This window comes from Cynocephalus volans, chromosome 10 (assembly GCF_027409185.1).
Source record: "Cynocephalus volans isolate mCynVol1 chromosome 10, mCynVol1.pri, whole genome shotgun sequence".
Classification (NCBI taxonomy): domain Eukaryota; kingdom Metazoa; phylum Chordata; class Mammalia; order Dermoptera; family Cynocephalidae; genus Cynocephalus; species Cynocephalus volans.
In genome coordinates, this window is record NC_084469.1 from 25,217,293 (window position 1) to 25,237,493 (window position 20,201).

At 48.8% G+C, this 20,201-nt stretch overlaps 1 protein-coding gene and 1 pseudogene across 3 annotated transcripts in view; one reads left to right on the plus strand and one right to left on the minus strand.

Annotated features, from left to right (window-relative positions):
• Positions 1–17,382, plus strand: part of KSR1 (kinase suppressor of ras 1) — a 151,194-nt gene extending 133,812 nt beyond the window's left edge. For 2 of the 3 annotated variants that reach the window (XM_063110170.1, XM_063110171.1), the window contains 5 exons: positions 2,661–2,794; positions 3,505–3,636; positions 4,866–5,001; positions 9,454–9,587; positions 14,342–17,382. In XM_063110170.1, coding sequence (XP_062966240.1) covers positions 2,661–2,794; positions 3,505–3,636; positions 4,866–5,001; positions 9,454–9,587; positions 14,342–14,420 — 615 coding nt within the window. In that variant the 3' untranslated portion in view covers positions 14,421–17,382. Of the gene's footprint in view, positions 1–2,660; positions 2,795–3,504; positions 3,637–4,865; positions 5,002–9,453; positions 9,588–12,303; positions 12,385–14,341 lie in introns of all 3 variants that reach the window. The other variant, XM_063110169.1, reaches the window with a different exon arrangement.
• On the minus strand, positions 5,403–6,166 carry LOC134389660 (integral membrane protein 2B-like; annotated as a pseudogene).
• Positions 17,383–20,201: the final 2,819 nt, after the last annotated feature.

Below are 20,201 nucleotides of genomic sequence, written 5' to 3' on the forward strand. Positions count from 1 at the left end.
GCAGGCTTTAAAGGGAGTTTGAATCCGGATCACCACAGCCGTGTGACCTTGGGCAGGTTGTTCAGCCTCTCTGAACCTTGGCTTCCTTCCCTGTAAAACGGGGATACAGTGTAACCACCTCTCTGTTTGGATTGGTGTGAGGATAAAAGGCAAAACTCCAGGAAAGAGCATTTGGCCCAGGGCCTGGCACTTGGTGAGGGTCTGTTAGCACTGATGATGGGAAGGGCAAGGGAATGGTGTTTTACTTCCAGGAGGCTCAAGAGGACCCAGGCTTTCTGCCCTCGAGTTTCCTGAGGACAGGCCCTCAGCCTCAACTTAGGCAGCTTTTGTCCTTTCTTTCCTCATTTCTTAAAAGTAAGTAAATGTGAAAGAAAAGCTCATTTGTTGCTTTATTTAGCAGCAAACAGGTCCAAATAAAAACTAGAATACTAGTGGGTAAGGGCCCCTCTTTTCTTTCTTTTTCGTTGTTTGAGTTGAAAAGCTTTCTCTTAACAGCTCCCACTGAGTTTTTCCCTTTTGTCTTTCTTCTTTTCTTCTTTCTCCCTCCTGCCCTTTCTTCCTTCTGTCCATTTTGTGTGTAAGTATGTCTTTAGAAAGCAAAAGAAACAAATCACAATGTTTGTGGCCAAACCAAGGTTTCCACATGACATGTCCATGTGGATAAACGAATGAACCATGGAGGCCAAAACCTGGTTTGGGGGAGCTTGGCGGGAGCCACAGCGGTACGTTTGTGCCATTTCCCCATGCCCCCACACCCCCCACGCTCAAAGACCCTGCCCCCTGTCCCCCCAGCCCTGCCCTCCTCTCCTCTTTTCTCCTTGTTGTCAGAACGCTGGGGGTTGTGTCTGGAGGCTGACTGGCTAAGTTATGGTGCACGAGCCATCTGGACAATTGCAGGGCAGAGGAGAAAGGTTCCTAAAAAGGTTTTAGAGCTGCAGAGCGGGAAGCCGCCTCTCTGCTGGCTTATTTGGTTTCTGTCCTGCTGAAAAACCATCCCTTTCCCCCTTCTGCTGGAAACTTCTGAGTCTTTATGTAGTTATCTCTGATGCTTTGGGGATCAAAATAAATAAAAGGGACCTGCCTGTTGGTTAGGGGATTTGCAGCTTTGGGGCTGCTGTGGGAACACTGTGGAATTCCGAGAACGGAGCATTTGTGTTCCAGGCAGGGCACTTTACATCTGTTTCTTTAAACTGGCTTTTTCAGGCTGTGCCACCATTTTTACACACGAGGCTCAGAGAGGTACAGTGACTTGTCCCCAGTCACAAAGCTGGTGTCTTTTCAATCCAAGGTGGAGTCTTCGGATCTGTTTGGTTACTGGGGAAGGCCTTAGTTTGGTTTGGGAAATGGGTGGGTATTTTAAGGGTTATCTTGCATTCAGGATGAAGTTTTTGGCTTTTGCTTGTTTTTTGGCAGTTGGCCAGTAAGGGGATACAAACCCATGACCTGAGTGTTATAAGGCTGGGCTCAAATCAACTGAGCCAACTGGCCAGCCCCAGGATGTAGTTTTTGGGAAGGAGCTAGTTACTCGCTCCTGGAGCTCCCTGCCTCCATCTCAGGATGACAACTCTCAGCAGGCCTGAGGTGGCCTCGGGACCCCACACCCTCCCGTCCCTTTGAGAGGAGGATTTGTTTTGTTTAAATTCTTTGATGCTCTCCGGACCCACTGGGACTCTTACTGGGTCTGAGTTTGCTCTGGTTCTTTCAAGCAGCTCATTTTTTTGTTTCCTATATGTGGCTTGTTTTTCAAGACACCTTTATAGCCAGGGAGATTTCTCCGTAACGTGCAAAGCTCCTGCAATGTGGGGGCCTGGGAGGTGGGTTTACATTCGCTTCTCTCTGAGCCAGCAGGGACAGCCATTTCATCTCTGGCATCTTGCTCCTGTTCCCAAGGGCATCAGGGTACGTGGGAGCCACGCGTTTGGTTTTTGAAGACAGCTTTGACCTTGGATGAGGTCATGCCTGTGTCAGGTCACTGAGTTCCATGTACCTGGCCCATCAGTTCAAATAGAGATTTGGTTAGAAATCACCTTTTCACTTGATAGATAAGGAAACTGAAGCTCAGAGAAGTTGAGCGATGTGGCCAAGGCCACACAGTGAGTCTGAGCTGAGATGGAACTTGAACCCCAGATTCCTGTCTTACTGCAGGGCTCCTTCTACCCCAGCACAGATATTGGGACCATGTGAACTTGGGGACCCTTCTGTGGGAATGCCTCTCTTGAGGGCAGAGACCAGCTATGCAGATCCTTGGCAGAGACTCCAGCTCATTTGGGCCCATTATAACTTAACACAGATGGTATCATTGCCCCTTACATACTCCTCAACCCCCTGGCCCCCTGCCCATCACCCTGTCCACATGTCACCCCTTATCCAAGTCTAAGGCTGTTTTTGGCAGCAGGGTACCATGGAAAGAGCAAGGACTGGCGGGGGTTCAGATCTCAGTTCTGCCACTTAACTGCTGTGTGGCTTAGGGCAAGTGACTTTCCCTCTCTGAGCCTTGGTTTTTTCATCTGTAAAATGGGGACAATAACTGCATAGGATTGTGAAGATTAAGTGAGGGGGGTTGGGTAATGAATCCAACCCAGCGCCTGGCCCAGGGTGGCAGCTTAGTCATTGTCAGTCATCATAACTTCCCCACTGATGTGAGGTTTGCTATGTTCCAGGGCATGGGGTACCTTCACGCCAAGGGCATCGTGCACAAAGATCTCAAATCTAAGAACGTCTTTTACGACAATGGCAAAGTGGTCATCACAGACTTTGGGCTATTTGGGATCTCGGGCGTGGTCCGAGAAGGACGGTGAGTTGGCTTTGGGCCTCTGGTGGGACAAGAGGAGCTGGGTGGTGATGGGTGGGCTTGAGGTCCAGCTAAGGTCTGGGCACTCTGGCAGTCCTCCCTGCAGGGAAGGCCATGTTGCCTTGCTCCTGGTTCTGGTCCAGAATTGTGTTTGGGTGACATTTAGGTCCCTCATAGCACTTGATTCTCAGGCTGCCCCCCATAGAAGCTGGGTCTCCTGACTCACATTTGCCCTGGCTGCTCACTGACTTGGGCAAAGACCAGGGTTCACATCCCCATGGTGAGCAAGAGCATCAGGTTTTATTTCCCCAAATCTTGAAGAGGAAATTCAGGGTGGGGAGAAAGCCTCTTCCCCAAGTATCTGGGGGAACCCCAGAAGGGAGACTGGCAGCCAGGCTGTAGGTGCACAGGCAAGCCTGATATCCTGGATGGAGACATACCCCTCCAGCATAGGAACAAGGCACCTTCAAGTGCAGCTCCCTGCCATACCCATGCTTGGCCTGCTTTCCTAGAAAAGCTGGTTGTGTGACTCTTCCATAATGTTCTCTAGAAGTGCAGTGCCTTTGCAAGTGCAGGATCACATGTTGTGTCCGGGTGCTTTTTCTGTGCCGTGCATGGGTGGTCTGCTGGCTCCAGAGCAGACATGGGCCAGGCAGGCCTCTTTGCTGCCTGCTGAAAGGCCTATGTCCTTGTCCTGGCTTCTTGGCCTCCAGGCGTGAGAACCAGCTAAAGTTGTCACATGACTGGCTGTGCTACCTGGCCCCTGAGATTGTGCGTGAGATGACCCCCGGGAAGGACGAGGATCAGCTGCCCTTCTCCAAAGCTGCTGATGTCTACGCATTTGGGTGAGCAGGCCCCTGGTGCTCTGAGGCCAAGTGTGGCCAAAAGAGAGGGCTCTGGTGGCCATAGGAGCAGGTGGAGGTGTGCTTTGAGGTATTCGAAGCCCAGGTTTTGGAGCGAAAACAAACCTGGTTTTGAGTTCTGGCTCTGTCACTTGGTGGGTGAGTGACCACATCCATGACCTTCTGGTTCTGCCCGTAAGCTGGGGAGGATAACAGCTCCTCCTGGCAGGGTTGATTCGTGAGGACCAAACCAGGTAATTGTGCAAAGTGCTTAACGCTGGTTGTTAGCCTTCCCATTGCCCTGTGAGGGCTCTCACCAAAGCTAACCAAGAACTGTCCCTCCCACTCTGGGAGAACTGGGTGACTTGCCAGCCAACCTCAAGTACCCCTGAGGAGCTGGGTTGACCACCAATAGAAATGTAATGTGAGCCAGACGTGTCATCTAAAGTGTTCTAGTAGCCACATTAACAAAGAAACAGGTGAAATTAGTTTTAATAATATATTTTATTTAACTCAATATATCCAAAATATTCGTGTCATCAGTACAAAAAATTAATGAGATATTTCATATTCATTTTTCCTACTAAGCCTTCACTATCTGGTGTGTAGCTTACACCTCAATTTACTGTCCACGTTTCAGTTGCGAGTGACCCCACATTGGACAGTGCGGGTCTAATGGAGAAAGGCCTCTTCCCAATAAGTAGAGAAAGCCGAGGGGCCTTGGAGAGCTGAGGAAGTCTCACCACCCCAGCCCTCTGTGCTCTCTCCGGACATCCTTCCCACTGGGTGGCCTGGGTGCCATCTCTTCCTTTCTGACCTTTCTGGTGTCATTTCCTGAGCACCAGTGTTTGCCAGGCAGTGGGCTTGGCGTTTGTGTTAGTCCTCAAACAACTTTGTGACAGTGGCATCAGCCCCACCGAGGTTAAGCACTTGTACCAGGGTCGCACAGCTAGAAAGCGGCAGAGCAGGGTTTATGCTGGGGGCAGGATGACCACTGACGCTGCCCCAGGTTTCCCACACAATGGAGTGCAGTGCCCAGAACCTCCGGGACCGGAGAAGCCTCAGGATGCCCTCACAGCATCCCCTGAAGCTGCTGGGTGAGGAAGGCTGGAGAAGAGTACTGATCCTCTGACCCAGCTCCTGGCTTTGCGGCAGCCAGTCCTCTGGCCACAGAGCCCCTGGGCCTGAGCTGGGCAGAGCTGTCCAGGACTCACATGGATGGGTCTCCACAGGACTGTGTGGTATGAGCTCCAAGCAAGAGACTGGCCCTTTAAGAACCAAGCTGCAGAGGCCTTGATCTGGCAGATTGGAAGCGGGGAAGGAATGAAGCGTGTCCTGGCCTCCGTCAGCCTGGGGAAGGAAGTCACCGTGAGTAGCCACCTGCTCTGCGGAGGAAGGAGGGGCTGGGGCACACAATGCGCCCACTCTTCATTCACCCACCTGAGGGGTGGGACCAGTGAGGGGCACTGCCACCTGGAGGTGTCTACACTAGAGATTAAAAACCATACATGCCTATTGAAAATGGGCGAAAGAATAGGGAAGCCTAAAGAAGAAAATAAAAACCATCCAGTATTACCCCACTGTTAATTTTTTATTTCTTTTCAGTCTTTTTTTTAAAGATAATGGTTTTAGTTGATTTTTAGATGAAAAGAGTAAAGCCCTATTTTTTTACATGAGAAAAGATATTTTTTTAAATGACTGCTCAAAATACAAATAGTGGGGTTATTCTGTGGTATCAAATCTTACTCCGTAGTGTTTTTCTTTACTGTTCAAGAACAAATCATAGTTTCCATAGCAAACTTGTCTTCAGTATTATAGTTGCTGACTTCTCTTTTCTGAATGGATCCTCTTTAATGGTTTCTCTACGTTTGTAAGTTTCCTTGTCATGGCACAGTGATATATAAAGAAACCCCAGGGCCCAACATTTTCAGAGCGATCAGCGATAACTATGTGTTTTGTGAATCAGATAGGACTGGGAACAACACCCTAATGTTAATAAGTAACTCCAGAAGGTGTCCAGGCAGATAACGATGGAAGTGTTCCGAGGGGCAGACCACCTAGCATCTGTCCAGGTTAAGATCTAAATAGGCTGTTTCTTGTTAAAGTCATAAACAGTATTGGCGGGGTCACTGTCTATAAACTCTGGGATAGGCATGGTGATGAATTCAACCTCGTCTTCCTCCAAGAACTTAATAATCTTAATATTTTCTTCAATTTACCACTAGCAAGCAGCTAGGGCATCTGCAGAAGACTTGTTAAGGATGACATATTATTCGATCTCCTTTATTCCACAGCAGTGCCTGTCATCTGACTGGAATATGAGGTGTTTGTACAGGTCTGCTTCTCCAAGAATGACACCAAAATGCTAGTCTGCAGCAGCAGTACCAGACTCTTCTTGGCCAGTCAATACTACTTCTTCTGGAGCACTGGGCAGGGGCGGGCGGGTGGGTGGTGAGCGCCCCCTCGACGCTCTTGGGCCCATCCTTCTTGGCCTTCTTCTGGGCAAAAGCCAGTTGAATGCCACCTTCACCATGGTGCATCTGCGGGCACTTGAGGAGAATATCAGTGAGCTCAAGATACGGGCTTTGGGCTCCTGGCTGTGGCTCCAGACTCCTCATCTGGGCTCAGGGACGGCTTAGATGGCAGCTGAAGCAGCTACTGCCTTCCAGTCTTTTTAAAAAAAATTTTTAAATACATCTCTTTAACAAATCAAGATCATAGCATATAGCTGATTCTTTTTTTTTTTATTATGACTTTTTCCGCATGGAATTTTATTATGCTCAATATAACAAATCCTTATCGTTAAGCCTGTCTGCCCTCTGTCCTATGGCTGCTCCATAACCTAACTACTACTGTCGCTGGACATTTAGGTTATTTCCAGTTTTTACCTTTCCAATAAAGTTAGTAAGGATATCTTTGTATAAACTAACGTATGTATGTATGTATGTTGGTTTCGTCTAAAAGGAAAAATATTCTCAGTAAGTTGCCCTCGTGGTGACAATTTCAGTTCCCTTACTGCTTACTTGGTGTCTTGGAGCAGGGAGTGTTAGCTGTCTTCAGGGAGGTGCGGGCCTGGAGCGAGCCAAGTAGAACCAATCAGAGGGCAGCAGAGGATTCAGGGCTCTCACACTGGCTACAAGTCAGAATCATCCGGCAGCTTTTTAAAACTACCAGGGTCAAGGTCTCCCCCACAGAGATACTGATTTCATTGGCCTGGGATGGCACTAAGATCACAGTTAATTTTCCTAGTTTATAATTTTTAAATAAAGCTCCTTGGATAATTCTGAACTACAGCCAGAATTCTAAACTAATTGGAAGGATTTCTTTTAGTGCAGGGGTATAGGTACTTTGAAGCCTATTGAGAATAGATGGGGGCAGGGAGTAGGAAACTGGGGACAAAGAGAAAACGTTCCAGCGGCCTGCGTCTGGCTCACGAGAGTTGTCTTTCCCATCAGGTCTTGTCCTTCCTAACACATTGCTGTTGGGGAGTGGGGTGGGCAGTGGTCAATGGTGATAAAAATGATTTTGAATCATAGTCAAAAGCAGGGTGTGCCCTCTGAGTGGCACCTTTATCTCTGTCCCTCCAGCCACAATGCTGTATAATTTACCACCAGGCATGGCCTTATGTGCTGAGGCAGCCAGTGAGTTAGTCATTTTACCTAAGGATACATGCTCACAGGAAGACAACAAAAGGTTGGAAGGGTTCTTAATGAAAACCAGCAGTCCCTAACCCCAGGTCACTCTCCAAAGACACCAACTTCTTGTTCCACTGGCTGTTCACTCCCTGTCGCTCTGTCCCTTCTACTGCACAACTTAGGTTAGGGAAACTTCTAGTTGTTTCTTGTGAGGTTGATTTCATGTTGGCATGATTAAATCTTCCATGCTGTGTCTGCAATTCAGGCTAAAAGTGAGAAAACAATAAGCAGTGTGTATGCTATTATAATAGATTGCAAGTACGCTGTCAGGTAGTTTGCTGGGAACACATTTTCCTCTTTGTGGGTCCATCTCTCCCACTCTATCAATTACTCAAAGGCTCACGACAATTTTGTTGGCTTCACATTTGGACCATGGCTTTCTTTTGCAGTTTTAAGTTTTTCGTGTAGTTTCTAATTCCCTTTCTTTTTTCTTTTTTTTTTTTTTTCTTGTTTAGAGAAAAAATAAACACCTTTATTATATTCCTAGGATCTTTTGCTCCTTCTGCATTCTGCTTATTGAATGGAATCTCTTCCATTTTATCCAGAGCCCACTAATTTCTTATAACTTGAATCAATGGAATTTTAGGCCTGCTACCCAGCTATTATCCTTCTGTTTTCTTTTCATTCTTTCCTGGGTCAGTTGCACTCCAGCAAAATGAGAAGGAAACCTAAAGAAACTGCCTCCCGATGGATGCATGGGAGATGGTCTTTGAATCCTTTCATGTCACCCTAAGTCCTTATTTCATTCCTAAAAAGTCCTTGTGTTCTCACACCAGGAGTAGAATTCTAGGTTCACAATAATTTTCCCTCAGAACACAGAGATTTTGTTCTGCTGTCTACTGAGTGTTTGGTGCATTGTTGAGAAATCTATTGTTGGTCGGATTCTCAGCGTTTTGTAGATGCCCTTTTTTATTCTTTCTGGAAACATTAAAGATCTTCTTTCTATCTTTGCTATAAGTGAAATTTTATACAAATATATCTGAGTGTAAGTTTAGATTTATTTATTTGTTTGTTTGTTTGTTTATTTATTTATTTTTTAGTGAGATCCTTTCATTGGGCCTTTTCAGCGAAGTCTGCTGTTTCCTTTGAAAGTTTGTGATTTTTTTTTTTTTTTTTTGTTAATTTCCTGCCCTGTGGTGTGTTTTCTCTTGTGAAAATTCCCATTATCCTTCTTAGTGAGTCTCTATGTTGTTTACCTTCTTTCATGTTTTCTGTAGCCAATCAGGAATTTCCTTGATTTTATCTTCTAGCACTGCTAATGTTTTGGTTCAGAAGTTATATTTTCGATTTCAAGCAGTTCCTTATTTGATGATTTCTCATTTATTATACCTGGTCTTGTTTTATGGATAGAGTAGCTTCTTTGCACACACAGGTGCACCCCCTCCCCCATATCTTTTACAGACTGTGTTTTAATCTGTTTATCTTTGGTCTCTCTGGTTTTCCTGATGGGCAACCCCATAGGGTCCGATTATAATTAAGAACAAAAAGCCTGAGTTGATGAGTCTAATGGTTGTGTGCTTTCTGTGGGGGCCTGTGCAGGCCCATTTTCTCACAGTAAATTCTCCTGAATCAGAAGGCTACAGGAGTGTCCTGTGGACGTGCGTGGGTCCTGAGAGTAGGCAGCAAAATGCCGCAGTGAGAAGGGCTTTGTGCTGGAAGGTGATTGGGACAGCTGTTTTTGCCGACTCTCGGCTGCTATTCCTATATTTAGTCCTCCCTGTCACTCCCATCTCTATTCTGGCAGCACTGTGGCTCCCACTCTCCCTCCCGCACATATTCTGAGCATCTTGCATTTCACATTCCAACATGCTGCCTTTGATTTTCATCTTTTAAAGACCAACAACCCCATTTCTGATCTCTTTCCCATTATAACTGCTCAGCTTGGTTACAGTTATTTCAGGGTGAAGGAGGGGAGGCAGGTGCATGCATTTCATTTTGAACTGGAAACATGAAAGCTCTTCTGGAATGCAGTTATTTCTTAGTCTTTCATGTCGGCAAGGGTGTTCAGGGGTCCTCCTGCTCTGGGGGTACTTGGGAGCATTGAAGGGACCCTTTGTGAAATGCCCCAGTTGTGCCCCCTCCTCCCAGCCAGCTCACACACCACTAATGGCAGCTCTGCTTGCAGGAGATCCTGTCTGCCTGCTGGGCTTTTGACCTGCAGGAGAGGCCCAGCTTCAGCCTGCTGATGGACATGCTGGAGAAGCTGCCCAAGCTGAACCGGCGGCTCTCCCACCCTGGGCACTTCTGGAAATCAGCTGAGTAAGTACCCCCTTGGTGGGCAGAACCTGCCATCCAGGACCTTGCAGCCTCATCCAGGGTCTTAGAGGGCACCCTCTGCTCTGTCTGCCCGAGACTTTGATCTAGGGAATACCCAAAGCAGATTAGCCAGAGGTGACTGGTCCTCTTGCCCCAGTGATACCAGGGTTTCATTCATCAAGTTTATTTTGGAGACTTCCTTGGACAGGTGAGCACCCCTAGTTCACATGTGAAAAACCACATGTCACTGTTATCAGACCAGCACTGATGCCAGGCCAGGACAAGAAGGTTCTGCTTGGAAAGGGGCAAGATGGGCAAGTTGGGAGTCAGAGCAGTGTGGGTACCAAGCATCACCAATATAAGCAGAGCCAGTATTGCCTAATGTGGCAATGGCTCAAACACAGAGCTTTCCAGCACAAAGCCAGCTACCCACTATGGGGACCACATCATTTGAGTTTATGTGGTGCTTTGATGCTAGAAGCCTTTTCTCTCTTCTTTAATCACACAACCCTTTGTACTCCTTGGTGCAGGGTGGTCTCCACAGGGCAGTGGAGGCCACTATTGTTTCTCCTGCATTCTGTCTCGTTCCTTTTCTTTTTCCCTCTGGCTCCCTCTTCCAGAATACTCAAAAAGAGACCTCTGCCCTGCCGTGCACCCTTTGTGAGAATCCGGGGAGGTCCTTCCTTGTTCTGGGTCTCAGTTTACATTGCTTTAAAAAGTGGGGGTTGGGCGAGACCCAGCATGGGCAAACTTACGCTGTACAGGGCCAGGTGGTAAATATTTGGGGCTTTACAGGCCAAGAGGGAAGTTCAAGTTCCTATTCCTAGCACTGGCATTTGCAGTGCACCGAGCACTGTCTCTGTTGCAAGGATTCAGCCCTGCTGTTGTAGCTCGGGAGCAGCCACAAACAGTACGTGAACCGATGAGCTGGCTGTGTTCCAGTGACACTTGATTCTGGAAATGTGAATTTCACGCAATTGTCACATGTCATGTAATATTCTTTTTTTAGATTTTTCCCCTCCAACCATTTAGAAAGGTAAAAATCATTCTTAGTTTGTAGATTGTATAGAAACAGGTAGCCAGCCGTACTCGGCCCACAGGCTGGACTCCTAGACAAGATGAATGGTTTTAAAGTTTTTAAAGACAAAGGACACTTTCCAAAAGCGAAATCTCCCACAGATCCCAATATATAAAACAGGTAAAGTGGAGCTGCCATTGCTGGGAATGGAGGGCCACCACCTGTCTGCCACCCTCTGCCAAGGTAGCCCAAGGGTCCCATCCCTGCACACATTACATCTCTGAGTGCCTGGGGAAGCTTTGTGCCTACATCTCACACCTGGTGCCCAGATTCATGGTGGCAGCAGTGTTCCTTACTCTGGAAAGGGTCAGATAGTAAATATTTTAGGCTTTGTTTTTTTAAAACCCTATAAAATGGTCAAAACTTTTCTTACCTTGTGGCTGATTTGGCCTAAACCTAGTTTGCCAGGCCCTGACTTGAGATGGGGCTCAAGCAGCCAGTGAGGAAGGCCCAGCACAGGTCGCTGAGCAGAGGGTGCAGGCGGGAGAGATCACTGAAGAGATACGGCAAACTTTGCTGATTTGGGCCAGTTCAAGGGACAGTCTAGAGGAACAACAATTTGGGGTTAGGGAATACTACACGTTATAATGCAGTGTTAGATTCAGTTCTTTGCTCTTAGGATGGGTGGGAGTCCAGTGGGAATATGGGGTAACAGTGGAGCCATTAAAAGTGTGAGCTTTAGTCAGCCATGCTGCGTACCTGCTGCACACCTGAGAAAACACAGATGGGCAAGGCTGGGCTGCCACCAGCAAGGAGTTCATAGTGTAATTGGGAATAAAGACAGACAGACACTGTAATGAATCCTGCACACAGCAGGACTCTGTCTTGGCCCCTTTGTGTCCCCAGCTCCTAGCATGGTCCCAGGAATGTGGTAGTCAGTCGGTAAATACTCAGTGGGTGCATGAATGAATGAGTGAATGGTCACAGCATGCCGAGGGCTGTGGAAACGCCCAGGGCTCTGTGGGAGCTCTGATGGGGTCCCCCGCCCACCTGGGGGACTTGAGGAAGAGTCTCCAGGAAAAGGGCTACCAGCGGGGTTTCGAACTGGAACTATCTCAGCAGAGACTGGGAGCGTTGAGTTCTCCGAACCGAGCCAGGAGGGTGATGTAGGCAGCATGGCCGAGCTCTGGCCTGCTTCTGTCACACCTCGGGCAACTTGGCTGATAGCCTGGGCCCTGGTTTTCTAATCCACAAAAGAGCAGGCAGCATAGGTGGGCACTGGCATTCAGGAGATGATTCTGGATTCCCTCAAAACCGTGTAGCACTAACTTCTTGCTTCACAGATGGGAAACTGAGTCACAAATGGGGGCTGTCACCTGCCCAAAGCCGTCAGCTCTAGCCCCTGAAAGGAAAGCATGCCAGCATACCTGACTGAGTTTGTGTCAATGCTTCCTGTTCATGATTTTTACCTTCTACACACTCAACCTCTAATTCTCATTTTCTTTTTCCTTTTCCATTGGTCTTGTCGCTTTTTTATTTCTGGGGGGTGGCGGACGTGCTGGCCTGCCCTCTCACCTCCCCCCTGTCCTGCCATCCTGATTCCTCCACCTGTCCGGGCACCCGGCTGCCATCACCTGCTGGGGCCGACGGGTTGGACTGCACTCGGCCCACACCTGGCGGAATGGTCGCGGGCACTCCCAGTCGCTGGCGGAGCCGCTACTACGGGAAAGGACGTTATGGTCACCCTGACTTTAAGAACTCCTGTCCAGTTCTGGAGGAATAGTGTGTTTCCCGTTATTTGTCACATTCTCTGCCTGCTATGGTTTCCCATTGCACCCCCGCTTCCTGCTCCGTCTCCCCATCCCACCTTCCCACCGTTGTGTGTTTTATTCCCATGAACCAGAGAGAGTTCTTGCAGCTGAAATGGCCACCAGCAGGGGCCACAAAGGCTTGTATTTCTCTTGACTCATAGCATGTGGCAGATCTTTTGTCCATGCCATGAGTGGATGGATGGCTTGTCCCTGGGTGGGAGAGAACTTAGATCATTGATCCGAGTCCCCAAGGTCCCCTCTGGCCAGAGCTCAAAAGAAGAGATTCCAGTGAGTAGATGTAATAAACAAGAAGTAAATTTTGATAATCAAGGGCTAAGGAGCCGTGGGCCTGTTAGCCAAGCTCTGTTGAAACGTCCCATGACTTGCCCTGAGCGATCTCAGAGGAGCTTCTGTGTGCCCAGGCTCCCTTCCAAGCTTCCTCTGCTGCCAAGCCCAGGGAATGGAATTGGGGGATGTCCCTTTCTCTCTCTGCAGAGAAAGAGGGTCCCCTGCCCACTGCTCTGGTTCTGACACTGCTCTTTCCCTCTTCTCTCTCCTCCTGTAGGTTGTAAGCCTGGCTGCCCTGCATGCACCGGGGGCTTTCTTCCTCCTAATCGACCACTTGGCACCGTGACTTCTGCTAAAATGCAAAATAAGATGCGGGCACTAACCCAGGGGATGCAATCTCTGCTGCTCCGATCTTCTCCCTCCAGACTTCTTTTGCTTTGTCTTTAAAACTGGCCCACTCCCCTCTCCACGTGGCCTGTCTGCGTGTGCCTGAGTAACGTCTCTCAGAGGATCCCATTAACCAAGCTCCCCTCCAAGGCGGTTTGAGCAGCTTCTAACTACCTTCCTGGATGCAGCTTTTTTTTCTCTCGTGTTCTTCTGAGGGCTGGTCTTGTTTTTTGTCTGGGGCGCCCTGTCTCACTACTAACACCTTAGTGAGATATCCCACCCCTCTGAGCACACCAGCCTCCAGCTGAGTGTTCATAGGACAGGGACAGGAGTTTTACTTAACCTGTGGGGATCTTGTCCAACAAGGAGTGGAATGATTTCAGTGCTGTCCAGAGACTAACACTGTGGTCACAGGAACCTTCTACTGGATTCCTCTCAGGCCCCTCTGTAGAGTTGGGGCGGTAGACACAAAACACTCTATTGCCATGAAAGACACCAGCTTGGAGGGCTGTCCTCAGCAGCACACTCAGAAAAGTTGTCCTACAGCAAAGCAGTGCCTGTCTCCAAACAAGTTCACTAATGAAAACTAAGCCTCTACCCTCCAACCCGGCAAAGTTACTCCCTCTACATCTGCCCGGTGCTGCATAGACCAGACACCCGCCTCCGACCCCAACCAGTCAGCATTTGGTGAGAGTGTGGCTGACAAGCCACTTAAAACAGTCACTGCACTGTTTACTAAATGCAGATTTCTGCCCTCCCTTCCTCCCCAACAAGACCAGCTGAATCCGGATGTCTGGAATCAGGCTCTGGGAATCTGCATTTCATCCTGCTTCCCAGGTGGCCCTGATGTACCCCAACGTTTGAGTTTCTAAAAGGAGCATGCGGTGTCACTCCAGGTACTGGGTGTCAGGTTTCTCTTCTGTCCCAATTCCACTTGGAGTGAGAACTTTCGTGGGCTGCAAACAAGGAAATAATTCAGACGGGCCCACGGCAGTTACTGCGCATGCCGGGGGCTAGGGGTTCAGAGAGGAGTGAGCCGCTGCCCTCTAGGAGGGGCGAGTATGGCTGAGTCCCAGGACTCAGTATGACCAGGGGCAGCTCTGCCAAGGCTGCTGGCTGAGCAAACATTTCCACTTCTTGTGGGCTGGGTCCTCTGCTGAGCTTCCGGAACTAGCTTATTCCTTAGCTAGTGTTACCCTAATTCTGATCAAGACCACTGGGGCTATAACCCTTGTTTTTGTTCCTCTCTGCAGCATTAACAGCAGCAAAGTTGTACCCCGGTTTGAAAGGTTTGGTTTGGGCATCCTGGAATCCAGCAATCCAAAGACGTAGCCAGCTGTGCAGTTTTTCTGCTGCTGATTTCCTTTCTAAATGTGTTTCTAAAACACCCAAACCACCACCACGACAAAAACCACTCTGCCTGCCCAGCGCTGCAAACCAAGAGCACGAGTCCTCGATTCAGACTGTTCGTCCACAAAAACACTTGGGTCCCGGAGTTGGAACTGCACCTGCTGTTTCTTAAAATGACACCAACAACCAAACCTGTCCCAACAGCAAATGTTTACATGTATGTTTCTGCTGAGTGAACTTGATGTTTTACAATAGGTAATAATAAAACAGTCCATGCATAGGTGTGCTGGCACTGTGGCCAGAATGGTGGAAGTGGCCGTCCCCCTCTGGAGGACCCTGTAGGCAATGAGGGACCCAAGCTGGGCCGGGAAGGAAGAGGAAGTATTGTGATTGTGGCTGCTCTTGGGATAGGGTTGGGGCCCGCAAGGTTTGATCCAGCCTCTGCTTTGACCCCAAACACCGTCAGTGGGGAACCTCTCAGTATAAAGTTCTCCTCTTGTCCTATCAAAGGGCTGCTGTCCCTTCCTGTCTTGTAGAACAAACCCTGGATGGGAACCGAGCTGAATTATAGTGGTTGGCAGTTCCTGGGGATCTTGGACCCTTGCAATCCAGCCTATTCCTGCAGGAAAAGTAGAGGCAGAATCCACATAGCATCTGGGCTGATCCAGTGGTTCCTAGCCACGGTTTCTGTTGCAGGATAAGGAAACATCCACATGCTGGTAAAGATGTTTCTTTCATGAGGCTCCCAGGCAGGCACCAAGGCGACAGGACTCAGGGCCTTGACATTTGGATGCATCTCATCCTGGCTGACATCTGACCCGAGAGCTAAGTAAGGGCCAGCCCAGCAGCTGCACATACTGGGAGGGCGTGGTGAGTGTGAGTAAGGTGGAGGCAGGGGGACCTAAGCAGCAGCAGGTACCTGAGCCCCCCTTCTCAGCCACAGGGTGATCCTGGCGCTTTAGAAACTCTTCATCAGGGCTAGAAGGCTCTGGAACTGCTTATTTTTCTGGTTCTATTGAACCCCTTAGCCCATTCCTGACTCCTCTGTCCATGCTCTGAGCTTAGGTGGGGGCATGTGGCCTGTCACCCCTTTCGTTTAGACCCACCTAGCAAGTCCTCATGTGTAGAGCCTTCCCTGGTACTGTGAGGCCTTCTACGTATGTCCATTTGAGCTAAGGGAGGGGCTGGGGTTGGGAAAGTCCTTGATATGAGAGCACCACGCCTGTCTTCATTCGAAACTGTCACCTAGAGAGAGTTAAGCCCTTAAGTGGAGGTTCAGTTGTGTTTGGCTCCAAAACCAGGAAGGAAAAAGGGTCATGGGAGTGGAGGTACGATTGGATTCAGGCCCAGAACCTGTGACCACGATCTGAGCTTGGATGGCGGGGGTGTGGGGTGGGCAGGTGGTTCCCAGCAATTTCAGTTAGAGCCACCTAGCAAAGCCCCCACTTCAGAGCCTTCCCTATCACCAGAGTCTGGTTGCATTGTCACATCAAACAGGCCACTCTGCTGAAAAGCTGTGGGGCTGCCTCCTGCAGTCCGGATCAGGCACTCCTGGGTCAAGCCCGCCCTGGGGAGTGTGCTGTAAGCAGTGCAGGTTTGCCCAGGACGTCAGTGTCTTAGCCCTTCCCAGTCAGAGCTCAGGAGGAGGAAAGAGGGACTGAAGCCAGGTGGGCTCGGCTCAGTGGAAGCCTTTTCCCCTCTGTGGCGGGACTGCTATTTTGCCCTCTTATCCTTTTGGCCTCCCAAAGGAGGCCTGTGCCTTCCCAGAGGCCACAGTGCGTGTGTGTCCAGCCTCCACCTTTCCACTGTGACCCCAGCCTTCCCTCAAGCCGGAGCAGAAAGGGACGTTGGCGACCCTGCGGCTGGGAAGTCGGGCTGGGCTCCTCCTGCCCCTGCCTCCAGGCCACAGGGGGGCGTCGTGGCCCACAGGAAGTCGGTATGGGCTTTGCTTTTCCTTGTGAGGGTCACAGTGTAAGAAGCTCTCATTGAGCACCTACGGTATATGTGGTCTTGCACAAGTGCTGGGGACCCAGAGATAGGAGCAGTCACAGTTCCACCCTTATGAAACTGACATCTGGTGGGGGCCTGATATTTGTCAGGAATGCAGAAGCCACTCGGCCCCGAGGGTGGAGCTGAGGTATTGGGCCGCAGCTCTCGGCCTCTGCACGCCTGTCAGTTGAGATAATCCCCTGTGATGGTCCCCCTTCCCCTTTTTTTACTTCGGTGACTGTGAATTGAGGTTAGGAGATAGGCTTGCCCTTCTGTGTGCCCTCCCCGTCTGTCTTGGAAACACATGAAGGACGACAGATACTGTGAATTCAGCCTTTGTGGCTGACTGTGAACAGGACGGAGAAGGCTGGGAGGACCTTGGTGAGAGCTGTTGGGGGCTGCAGGGGTCCCCACCAGGGTCTGAGAGTGGAACCCAAGCCTTGGCCCCTAAGGCACCCCCAGTCCCCACTCTCACCTCCCGAGCCCTGCCTCCTGTCGCCACCAGGGCTTCAGCTCCCTGTGTTTCTGCCTGCCTCGAGGTTCTCACTCCCAGCTAGTTCTGGGTTAGTCGGGAGCAATGTGTAACAAAGGTGACCCCTCTGTCACCAAGTCAAATCGCCCTTTGCCATCTCACGGCATTTCTTCTTTTGGTTGCAGAGGTGAGTGGCAAGCCCTGTAAGCCTGTGTTAGTCTGTATTGGGGATGGGGCTGGGGGTGGACAGAGACGTAAATGTGAGGCTGGCCAGGGAGCTCGCACTGCGCTGCACAGGTAGCCAGGATCTCATTGATGTGTGCAAACCAACAGTCCTCCATGGCCACGAGGCATACACTTGCTTTTTTTGAATGTGATGTAAAATTTGTACAGTAAAAGTTTTTATATTTTCTATCAACTGCATTTGTCTTCCAGAAATGCTATTAATTTAAATTAAAATGGTTAGTATTAACAAACATGCTATATTATTGTCTGCTTTTTTGGCCACTGACAAGAACATGCCTTCTGTGCTGAGCCAGGCCTTGCTGGCTGGAGTTTATAAATAAAGTTATGCCAGGGTGTCCCAGGGCTCATGTTTGCTTTTGCAAGTTCCAGATGAGGGCTGGGGACTGCTCAGATGAATGGCATAGGACGACAGGAACAGAAGGGTCAGGGGTTTTTGAACCCCATCTAGGGTCAAGGACCTTCTTCCAAAGGAAGAGAGAAGTTATGCCTGGACCTTGAAGGCAGGAATTTTGGAACAGATGGAGGAATGGAGAAGGAACAGTGTCAGCGGGCCGTGATGCACAGAGGAAGATCGTCCTGCCACCAACAGTAACAAAGCCCATGAGTGGACCGAGACCCAGTCAGTGTCTCCCCGGCTGGAGGGTCCTTTACCTTACAGAAGCCTTGAGGGAGAGGGCGGCAGTGTTCGTCTAGATCTGATTTCTAGGAGCCTCCCTTTGCTGGTTATATACACATGTGCCTTGGAGGTTGGGGTAAGCAGCTCAGGTAGAGGAAAAGAGGAACCGGTGGGGGGGGGCCCTCCTGTGAGCCAGAGAGATGCTTTCTGGACATTATCTCACTTTATCTAATCTTCACAATACCGTGGGGTAGGAGTTGTGATGTTTCAGCTGTGGACATTGAGCTAACTCAAACCAGTGGTTCTCTTCTCGCTCCTATGCCCGTCTCAGGCAGGTATGGCAGGTCGTCAGGTCCTCCTGGATGGTATGATGGGCCTCTGATGTATGGTGTCTACAGACATCGCAGACTGCCCTGCTGAGGCCCTCTGTGCTGAGGACATCACTCAGATGGAAAGGTTCCTTCTTGAGGAACTCCACTGCTAGGGGAGGTGGGCTGAACTGGGCACAAGATTGATCCAGGCCAGTAGTGATTATAATGGCGCTGGCATGTGGACACTGCATGCCAAGCTCAGGGCTAAATCCTTTTCATGCATTAGCCCATCTAATCCTCACCACACCCCTGTAAGGCTCGTATTCACTGACCTCATTTTATAGGCGAGGAAATGAAGGTTGGAGAAATTAAGGAACTTATCCAAGGTCACACAAGAATTAAATTTGACAGGACCAAGATTCAAACTTGTACTGCCTCTCTGATGTTCATATCTTATACATCCTGTTATACTGGCTCCCCTGGGGGGAGAGAGTGGGAAGGAAGGAGGGTGTTTTACAGGAGTTGAGACCTGGAGAATGGGAGTAGTGGGAGGGGCACGTAATGCCGAGGACACTGGGGAGGGTCGGGGGGTAGGACTGGGAAGTAGAGCCTCTGTTTCCTTCTGCAGGTGAGAAGGGCCAGAGGATGCTTGGGTTCCACACTGTATGGAAAGGGTGGGAGACAGATGAACAGCATTTCACATTCCTGGGCTTTTGTATTTGGCAACTTGGAAGTGCAAGTGGAAGGGTAGACATGGAGTCACAGGGGAAATTAGCCCCTTTCAGTCGTCATCCCACTTACAGATTCATCACGCTGATTAGGGGATGCATTCCCACAAAATGGTTCCCTGGACGGTATAGATAGTCCCCGACTAATGATGGTTGGACTTAATGGTTTATCACTTTCAGTATTCAATCAATTACATGAGATATTCAACACGTTACCATAAAATAGGCTTTGAGTTGCATGATTTTGCCCATCTCCAGGCTAATGTAAGCGTTCTGAGCACAGTGAAGGTAGGCGTAGGCTAAGCTATGATGTTCGATTGCTTAGGTGTAATCAACTACGTTTTCAACTTGGACTTATGATGAGTTTATTGGGATGTAGCCCCATCGTAAGGATATAACCTTATCCATAAGTCAAAGAGCATCTGCACTTATAAACCACAGTAGTTTCTGCACTTGGCTTATTTATGGATCCGGAATAAAGGAATAAACTGCCATAAGTTGTTATAAGTTGTAAATAAAAGATAAGGGGTCAGTTACAAATAGGGTGACCACCATATACTTTATCATTCAAACTGGAACACTTTGAGAGTGAAAAGGGGTGCTAACCAGTGAGAAAGCCAGATAACAGGCATGAGCCAGACTGTCAGGCATAAGTATGGAGAAGCCCTTCTGCCTTATAAGAAGCACACAATGGAAGTGCAATGACACATGGCCATTGACCTGGCCCTTGGTGACAGGGACACATTAGGAGGAGTGAGGACTGGGGCTAGCTGAAGAATGCACGCTCTGTCTAGGGCTGCTGCTCAGCTCTGGCTGATCATTGCTTCATAGAATGAAAGCCCAGCAGACTTCAGACTCAGAACTTTAGGTGAACAACATGATCCAGTTGGAATTTAATAATTTAATAGCCTTCCTCCCTCCCCCCCTTTTTTTTACTGTGGTAAAATACACAAAACATAAAAATCATTTTCACCATTTTGAAGTGTGTGATTCACTGGCATTAAGTGTATTCACATTGTTGTCCAGTCATCACCACTGTCCATCTCCAGAGCATTTTCATCTTCCCCGGATGAAACTCATCAGACACTAACTCCCCTTTGCCCCACCCCCGTCCCTGGCAACCCTATTCTATTTTCTGTCTATGAATTTTTAATAGGCCTTGTTAATAGGTATTTTCTAAAGACATTGTCTCATTGTATTTATTTTTATGGTTATCTTCTAATTCAACGACACTGAATTTTTACGAATGGTAGTGATACAAAATGTCATTTTTAATGTATAAATTTAAAGACAAATGAGATGATTTGATGAAAAATGTTACATAAAATAATAGCAGTTAGTACTCAATTATGGCAAATATTCTATTATGGACTGGGTTGTGTCCTCCCAAATTTATATGTT